This window comes from Morone saxatilis, unplaced genomic scaffold (genome assembly GCF_004916995.1).
Source record: "Morone saxatilis isolate NCDOM2014 unplaced genomic scaffold, NCSU_SB_2.0 Contig5, whole genome shotgun sequence".
Lineage (NCBI taxonomy): Eukaryota > Metazoa > Chordata > Actinopteri > Moronidae > Morone > Morone saxatilis.
In genome coordinates, this window is record NW_023340095.1 from 24,350,992 (window position 1) to 24,360,738 (window position 9,747).

The 9,747-nt window shown below is 42.3% G+C and overlaps 1 protein-coding gene across 1 annotated transcript in view; it reads right to left on the reverse strand.

The window, feature by feature from the left end:
* Nucleotides 1–4,376: 4,376 nt before the first annotated feature.
* The window catches only part of satb2 (SATB homeobox 2), a gene marked incomplete at both ends in the record, with an annotated part of 26,949 nt that continues 21,578 nt past the window's right edge, over nucleotides 4,377–9,747 (reverse strand). The window contains 1 exon segment of the mRNA XM_035676422.1: nucleotides 4,377–4,571. Coding sequence (XP_035532315.1) covers nucleotides 4,377–4,571 — 195 coding nt within the window.

Genomic DNA, 9,747 nt, shown 5'->3' on the forward strand with positions numbered 1-9,747 from the left:
TGTGTGTGTGTTTGTTTGTGTGGTCATATGTGCATATGCATGCACGCACTTGCCTTGTTGCATATTTTTTTCATTCAAACTGTGTGAGGTATTCATTCCACTTATCAGCAATTAAACAATTAACTTAATTGTGGTTTGCCAAAGAGCCCAAACTCCACCCTGCAACAGTGAAAAAGAGGCCACCGGGATGCACTAAGGGCTGGAGAGGGAAACATACAGTAGAAAGAGAGGCAGCTACTTTCTCTGTAAGTACACAAACAACAATTGTCAGCTATTCAAACAAATACAATTATATTTTGGAAAAAAAATGCAGCAAATCATGTTTTCACAATGACATAAAAAATTAATTTATGTGGCATGACTTTTCAAAAAGAACAAAACTAACTGTGCTAATCCAGCTCAATCATTTCCAACTTCCTGACCCTCACTCTGTCCCTCTGACCCAAGCATAGTGGTTCCTACTAAAGGCATACGTGTTTTAGAGCTGGTCACAAACAAGCTGGACACTGTAGTTTTTAGCAAATGTTACTCAAACAGGAGTATTTGGTTGGGACTATTTTCAAATGCGGATGCATACATTGTTGGTTTTCTAGTATTTAGGAGCAATATCAACAAATTTTAGTTTAAAACATTCCAAAATTATCAACAGAATGTGAAGAAATAACAGCTTTGACATATTGTGTTGCAGAGATATCCACTGAAGTTAGCATGCAAACCAGCTAGTCAGCACTTCCCGTTTCGTAATACCACTTTGTAACTCAAGAGACGATAATGAGTCACTGTAGTGTCCAGTCTGCCCTCAGTACAACATAAGAGTATGAATAAGTAGTGCTGCCCCAAGGGCAAGAAACCATGAAGTAATAAGTAAAGAAGAAATTGAAGAAAAACGAGTAAACGTTGGCTTTGCCTTCCACTGCTGGTGACAGCTTTTGGCAGGTAACGAAATAAAGTTTGATGCTGAACTCGCAACATTTCTTCTAGGCTTGTAAGTAAACAGCTGCTAATGCTAAGTTGGCTATTTAGTTAAAGCTTATAAAGGTGGCTAACTGTATAACTTGGTGTATTCGTTTGTATGTTTTCCCTCATACAGTACACATTGGTACATTGGGAGCAATTTGGGGTTTAGTGTCTTACTCAAGAACACAAGGAGTCAAGGATCGAACCACCAAATGACAATAAATGGACTAACATATGTTAAAGCTAACCCATGACCCAGTAAGCAATGATAGTGTGACAGTGATCCAGCATACCGAGACCCTGAAGCTCAAGCAGCTAAATGGAATTCAGCCATCACTGAATATAAACACTGGAGTTTGTTTCCAATAGGTCGGGCCTTTTTCCAGTCTATGGAGAATCATGTGATCTTTTAAAGAGGCACTCACTGATTTTACACATTAAGATCAGTTTACTCATCATGGGAAGCTCTGGCGAACAGTTGTTTAAGGGCTCTGGTGGGAACTTTCCAGACTCTGAGAAAATAATACCTGGTGAGGTCATCAGTGTTTTCTTGGCTTGGGCTTGAAGATTTCCCATTTTTAACAGGAAGTCTGCGTTACACAACGGGGTGTGGAGTTTAAAAGACATAGGCATTTAGGAGCGATTTGTCCGTGATGCCAGTGAAGCACCTTTGCCTGAAACCGAGACACAAGAGAGAGGAGGAGGGGCGCAGTGCTTGTTACTTCTTGTTCTAGTCCACCACTCCTGGGGTCTCAGCAACGGTAAGCGGTCATGCACACGCACACATGGACACACACAAACACCCCCAGACTTGCGGCAGAAATCAATTTAGCAAAAACAATACAAAAATTATTTATAAGGGCAGACTCTGCCAAATTAGCTCTGGGATGCACTTAACTGCTAAAGCTGTATGAATAAGAGCTGCAGAGCGAGCACCAGGACCTTGTCGCTCATGGAGAAATGTGAAGCTGCTGAGGTTACTGACATGCACATACACACACACACACGCAACACCTGCAGACTTAATACTGTATAAAACTGTGACACAGCCAGAGATCTCCCAGAACCCCCAACATGCAGAAATGGCTCACGCTACTGTACATACGGACCAGTCCAGACACACACACACACACATTACTGATGTGCGGATTAACTGTACAGCTATGCCTCATCGCCACATTCATTTTTCATGTGTATTCTGTGGTTGGTTGTTAGAGTTTTAGAAACCCTCTTATTGTCCACAACACAAAAGAGTGCTCACATTACCGACTATCAGTGTGAGACGCTGTATATGTGCATGTGTGGCAGATGGGACACATGTGTGGTCTGTGGTGGCAGGCTGGCTGGAGCCTGAGGTTGGTGGGAGCTTCATCTGGGACCGAAGGGGGGTCTGAAGACAACAACACACACATATCTATACACGCACACACCTCATTTCCCATTAATAAATCACCAGTGTTTTACCACAGTTCATCTCTCTGAATCTCTGGAGGTGGGTGGGGGTCGGCGGAGGGGGTTACAACCAGGGTGTTATGAGGGTTAACTTTATTTTTAATCTTTGCTGAGAGTGTGAGAGTAGCAGAGGAATGTGTTAATGGTGCCACCACAGCTTCCTGCCCGTCTTCCCATCAGCCTTTAATACAGCGCTCTAAATGGGAAGAGGGAGAAATTGCTTGGTGGTGGGTGGAGCCGCAAAACAACCCCATACTGTAGTATTCATGTCGGGATGCTAAAAGGGAAGCTTCAGCATTTGCCTGTTTTTGATTTATGGCATATGTTATATACTATATGTGGTATATAATGGCTTTGCATCGGGGGCAGGGTGGGCTGGTGGTTAGACAGACTATCTCTCAACCGGAGGACCTGGGCTCGGGCCTCAGCCCTGCTGGTGTGTGTTTGAGCAGGCTGACCCTGAACTTTGACCCTTTTACAGTGCAGTAGTAGAAAAGTGACACATGTTCTGTTATTGTTGCTCTGGACTCCAGCACATTGAATTTAAAGGAAAAGTTCAACATTTTTATTCACTTATTCACACAATTCTTCCAAATCTGTCAGTTAAAAATAAACCTGGAGCCTGCAGATGTCAGCTTAGCTCAACCTGTTTATTCAGAAGTTCTATCAGATGAACTCAAGTACCCCTTCATCAACACCACCAATCATGTTCCAAATGTGCTCATTGGTTTTAAACTGGATGATTCTACATTATTGACTATAAAAGTGGCTATTATTAGAATACTACTGTCAGTATTTAGGAGATAGGGTGAAGTAAGATAAGATAGTAACACCGCTATAGTAAAAACCCTACCATAGACTCTTCCGACCTTAACTTAAGACTTAAGATAGCAAGTGTCTGTAACACGTCCCCTGACTTCAATCAAAATGAACATGTTTTAATTGCTAATGACTTGATTTACAACCAAATATTAAACATAGTTAACACACTCAGTTTACACAAATTTCACAAGTTTATTTTACATTTGTAACAACAACTTAACTTACTTTGAACCCTAAATATGGGTATTGGGTTTGTAAAAGATTAAAATTCCTACGCTGCTCATCTGATGTGGATGTAAACCTCCTGCTGAACCTCGGCACTTAAATCTCAAAACAATCCAACGTACTAAGTACAGAGCCAGCAAAACAAAGGATGTGTATGTTGTGTGAGAAAAGATGGTTTTTCATATTTTTTGTAATATTCATATGCCTGTGGTGTCTTCTGCTTAAAGTGTTATCTATAGGGCTTGAGAGTAATAAAAAGACTAAGAGAGACAAACAGGGTTCAGGGTGTGTGTCAGGGTGGGAGGGTTACAGTAATGACAGAGGCCAACGCTTCAGTGTATTTCCTGCATCGATCTCCCTCAGCCCTCATTCAGCCTCCTCCTCCCTCCTCAAAAACTAATGGGGCATTTCCTCCTGTGCCACACCACCCAGCAACACTGTTTACTCTTCGTTCCACTGGGGCACACACAGACACACAAACACATGTGCACACACAGCTAGATCAAACAGTACAGTACATAGTTACACCAAATGAATGTAATAGGAACTTAATAAGGACAGGTGTGGTCTGAGGAAATACAAACACCTTTTTTGACTTAGAAAGTGTGTGTTCAGTCATGATAGTAGAAGGCTCTTAGTATGTTCAATAACAACCCTCGCTACCATTGGGGACAACCTTTTCAATCCGTGTTTGTGTGTGGTGAGTAATGCTCTTATTATGAAGAAGTTACTGAACATATTTATGTCTTGTTTGGTAGGACCACTTTCAAGAAGAGCACATATATTTAAAGGAATATATTTGGGGAAAAAAACGATTATTGGCTTTCTGGGCGAGACTTAGATGAGATGATTGACAGAGATTGTCTTTGTTGAATTTATGTGTCCATCTGGACTTGGAGATATGAGTGTATGGTTCTTACCTGTGTGTCCTGTGGCAGGTGGAGGACGGTGTGCAGCCTCTCGGTGTGATGGTGCCTGGATTCCTCCTCGTACGCCATGTCTCTGTCGGCCTGCGGCAGGGTCAGAAACCTCCGAATGGTGCACAGGTTCTCCCACAGAGTGCGGTTCTCTGGGCTGGGGTTCTCCTTCCACCGAAGCAGCTCACACAGCCAACCCTGGAGAAGGGAAGGTAGGGGTAAAGGTGGAGTTAGGCAGATGTTAAAGGAATATCCATATTTGGGAAATGTTCATGTACAAGTTCCTTTTTCATCTTGCTGAGAGGTAGATGAGAAGATTGTCACCACTCTCATGTCTTTACTGTAAATATGAAGCTACCGCCAGCAGTCAGCTAGGTTAGCTTAGCGCAAAGACTGAAAACTGGGAAAACAGCTAATCTAGCTCTGTCCAAAGGTAATACCATCCACCAAAGAGCATCTCTAAAACGTACTAATCAATGTTATATTTATTATTTTTGCAGGGACAGTGCACAATTAAAAGTAATTGCACAGGAGTTAGTTAATAGCTAATTTACTTCTGTTATCCCTGGGCAGGTAGACAAGACGGGGGGGGGGGTTCTGTTTACATGGGCCCTACTTGTATTTTCTGTTTTATGAACCATTTTATGGACCCTATACAGCTGTGGAGCCAAAGAATCAACACCCTCATACCGATGAGCCATGACACTGGGTAAGGAAGAAGGATGAAAAGCACCAAGACAAGTCAAAGTATCAAGGAATACAATGGGAAATAACATATATACAAAGAAAAATATGAGAGACAAAATGAAATTTAGGAAAAAAAAGTTGAAAAGTTGAAAATGCGCAGGGTGTGTGAGGTAAACGCAGGAGAGGAAGATGGGGGAAGGAGAGATGGAAAAGATTCAATTATATCTGCTAGACTGGTTCAGTTTGTGACACCAGCTGTTGTGTTCAACCAGCCACCTCGGGCAGCATGCACCGCTAATAGCCTGATCATCTCTCTTTTCCTCTCTCCCTGTCCTTGTGGCCAGCTGCAGCAGATGGGTGCGCTGAGCCGTGACCCTCAGCCACCCCCAGACCCGCCAACCTGGGGGACCTCGCTAACCGCACACACACAAGCGTGTACACACTATATACACGATGCATACGTTCTCCACACATTACCTTTCTCACGCTTACACCTGGCAGCACATGTGGCTATGTCTAAATGAACTCAAACTATATCCATAAATGAAGGGATTTAGCTCCTCCAGTGTCTCCGTTTAACAATGAGTCTTGTGTTTTGTTCTCTTTAAAAATGTATTTAAGATGTGAGGATTTTGTTTTTCCACATTTTTTCTGTAATTTAGTCCTTGGTCCTGTCTCAGCCAACCTCTCCTTTGGCCTGAGGAAGGGAACAAGCATGTGTCTCTTCTCGTCAAGTTTAGAGAGCGGATGCCATGTGCTTCAGGAAATATTAAGTGTTTGTATCCCTATTTATCTATGTTTTTATGTGTGTATCTATTTATTTTTTTGTTGTTGTTGATGAATGCAGTTGTTATCCTGCTAGCTAAGTTAGCTTAATTTATTGGTGTTATTGTTCATGCTGGCTTACTAGCATTACTTACTTGAACTTACATTAATGCTCAGCACTTCATTATTCAAAATGGTATTTTTTATTTGTATGGCTTATTAATCAGTTTTACTGTAAATTATTACAGTTTTTTGTTGTACAAGTAGTATAAAGGGAATTACAATCTGAATTCCACTAAACAACCCTGAGTCGTAAATGAATTCAATAACCTTGAATTCTTGAATGTAGTAAATTAGTCCTCTTTTATGATGATCTTTCAATTAATTCTTCTTTTCTGACAGATCCCCACCAGACATGTATGAAGACATATATACAAAAAGTCTGCAAATGTCTTAAAAAAAAATTCCCCATTAAAAACCTTAAAAAGTCTGGTTTCAAGGCATAGAACTTCAGATTAATTAAAAATTAGGACAAAACAAAAGCACATTCAAATAGTGCCGCAGTACATCATTATCAAAGCTCTGAGAAAACAAAACAGTTTGAGAACTTTCATCATGAGCCAAGTGACAGGTGATACAGTTGATTACAGTGTGGCAGATCACCAATTTGAGGCAGTGCTCCAACTTTGGTCTCTGCAGTTTGATGTTTTGGCTCTGGAATTCCCAAAGGTCTGAGGTTTTCATAAGCTTTTCAAAACTGTTTTGATACACATATTTATCAAGCAGAAAATATCTTCTTGTGCTAAAAAATGCTACTTCATTCCTAAGTTAAAGATCTAATTGGTTCAAAACGGAACAACTTAAAGGTCCAGTTTGTAACATTGTACCATGGGATAACAATGGTTTTGTTGGTGACGTGTTTCTAGTGATGTGTCAGCCCTTATGACTACTTTCTCCTTTCCATGCATCATGCATGTAAGTGAAGTTATGCCAGAAACCACCACTCTACAAAAGCTCATTTATGAGGGAGAAATTTCAAGAGAAAAAACTACAACTCTGAAAGAATGAAATTCTTTGGTCTTTGGCAAAACAAACACAAGGATTTATCTACCTGCATAAGTATCTCATATGTAAAATTATTAAATGCAATAGCAGCCCACCTGAAAACCAGTGCCCACTTCTTCAGCAGAGTTTCGTTGTACTGGTCTCTGACCTCAAACAGCAGGTCAAACAGCCGGTTCACTGGGAAACCATAACCCTGTGCCCACAAACACAAACATCACACATACAGAAAATCAAGTGTGTTAATCTCAGTTGTTCTGCACACTTCAGAGTCACAAGCTGTTCAAATGAAGCATGGCTCTTAACCCACCTGTAGTGTGTCAGCAAAGATGACTATGAGGTTCTTTAGCTCCAGGACCAGGTCTGGGTCATCACAGTATGACTGAGGAAAAAAAAACATCATGATCAAAAAACAACAGCAATAGCAGCAACAATACTATCATTTATGACGAAAGCGTTATATTAACTGTTGGCCATTATATGAGAAATTCTGAGTGTCAAATTTAGGCTCTACATAGTATGATGTTGGGAAACGACATGTGTATGACATTGGGCTGACAATCCAGCATCACATTTAAATGGTAAATGGACCTGTACTTGTATAGCGCCTTTCTAGTCTTCCGACCACAAAGCGCTTTTACACTACGTGCCACATTCACTACGTGCCACATTCAACCCCTTTGACACCCACATTCACACAGCGATGACAAAGTCCATCGAACAGAAACTAACTTCATTTATACACATTCACACACCGATGCTATGCATCGGGACAATTTGGCGGTTCAGTATCTTGCGGCTCCAAGGATACTTCGAGCCACGTGGCAGGGGAGGCAGCCGGGGAAATCGAACCAACAACCTTCTGATTGGGGGGGGACTCTGCCCTTCTGAGTACAGCCGCCCCGAGGGCTGTCTTCTAACAGCCGACTTTAACTGTTAGTTGGCCTGAGCAAGGAGTGGAATGCACGTTTCATTAGTCGGATAGTCACAGAAAAACAAAAAACAACGTCAAACTCCATCCTGGGAGGCTGAGCCTTGTCGGGGACCCGAAAGTATTAGGGCTTCGTTGTGAACATGGACCTTTTCTATTGTAACAATCTCTTTTAGCTGGTGCACGCCTGCATATAACTAACTGTACTAGCAGAAGCAACCAGTAAATAGGGGGGAGGGGGTTTTAGCCAAGAGTCCCCTCTCCATTTTTCTGGCAGTGGAAGAGTGGATTTATGACCCTGAAAGCAGCACAGTTGAGGCCCTTAAACCCACTGGACACAAGGATCCTGCCAAACCAGAGGAGGTGTATAAAATCAACAGAGTAAATGAACACAGCTCTGAAATTCCGACGTAAAGCAGGCATCCACCTGCCGCTTTGGTTACTCAGACAAACCACATACAGCACACGCAATATCAGCTGCGAGCCTGGCACCCTAAAGAGGCAGCCAAATCACAGCAGTGGGCCGCGAATGTTACCTCACGAGTTTAGGACAGTTTTATTAGACTATAATCTACATGTTTTTGGAAACTCTATGTTGATAAAAGAAACATTGGAGGCATTTGTTTTTTGACTTAAATATTTAAGAGCTTTGTAAGACCCACATATGAATGCAATATTAAGACCTATTATACTACATACTGACAAAAAAAAGTACAAAAAACCTGTGTGTCCAGTCACAGCATGATCAATACAATTTTTTTCCCCCCTAAAAACACATTCAAAAGTGAGGGGAACTGAAAAGTGGCATTTTTATAGCAAAGTAACATTAACCTCATTAAATCCAATCAAGTTTTAAGTCCAATTAGTTAAAGTTGGGGTGGCCTGGTTAGCTCAGTCAGTAGAGGGCTGGCGACCCGCGGGTTCGATCCGACCTGCGGCCCTTTTGCTGGCGTGCCATCCCCTTTCTCTCCCACCCCTTTTCCTGGACGATCATTCAGCTGTCTTCTCAAATAAAAAGGCCCAAAAAAAGAAAATAAAAATTAGTTAAAGTTATAGGATGCTTAAAATCATATTTAAGCGCTTAATTTATTATCTTATTTCTGATTATTGCATTTAGACTTCCTTTAGACTTTTTAAGACTGCACTGACAACAGACTTTCTCCCTTGTGGGCTGACCAGGCAGTGGTAGTAAGGCTTGACCCTGGCAGTGTGAAACCTGCCTAGCTGTCATGTGGCCTAAGCGCAGCGGAACCTTGGAGCCTCCAAGTGGGAGACCAGGGCCTTTGTTAGTCTTCTCACCCCCATGGCTGCTGCAGGCCATTCTATGGCCTGTTAGCCATAATTCCTCTGGGTCATTTACAACTGACTGTAGCCCAGCCAGTCCCAGGCAATAATGCCTTCTTATGCTGCTGTTATTGCTTGCCAATCTGTCTTCTCATTAAGGGCGCCTAATGACCTCCTCTTTTGGGCTTGCATGTGTATGTGTGTTTTTGACCGTCTTCTCCCCTGAGGAGTGACATCATTAGGTGTTGTTTTGAGGGTTGCACAGACGCTCCAGTGTTGGTGTGTGGGTGTGTGTGTGTATCAGCCCAGTGGAATGAAGATTCTCCCAGGTATAAATAGATCCACAGCAGCTCCTATAATCCTCTATGAATCTCAACAGTCTCCTTCTCATTCACAGTTCACTCCCTTGCCTGGCTGAGTGTGTGTGGTCTGTGTGGTGTGTGTGTGGGTGTGTGTGTGGTGTGTGTTTGTGTTTGTGTGTGTGTGAGCCTACAGAGGTGTGTGCGGAGCAAAGCTATTGATCCTTGACCAGGGCCATGTTCACAGCTCATCCTGTAAAAAGCTGCTGGTCACCAGCCCCTTGCGTTTGGCGTGGGAGGATATGGCTCCTCAACGGCAAAGAACCTGACCAACCACACCACGCAC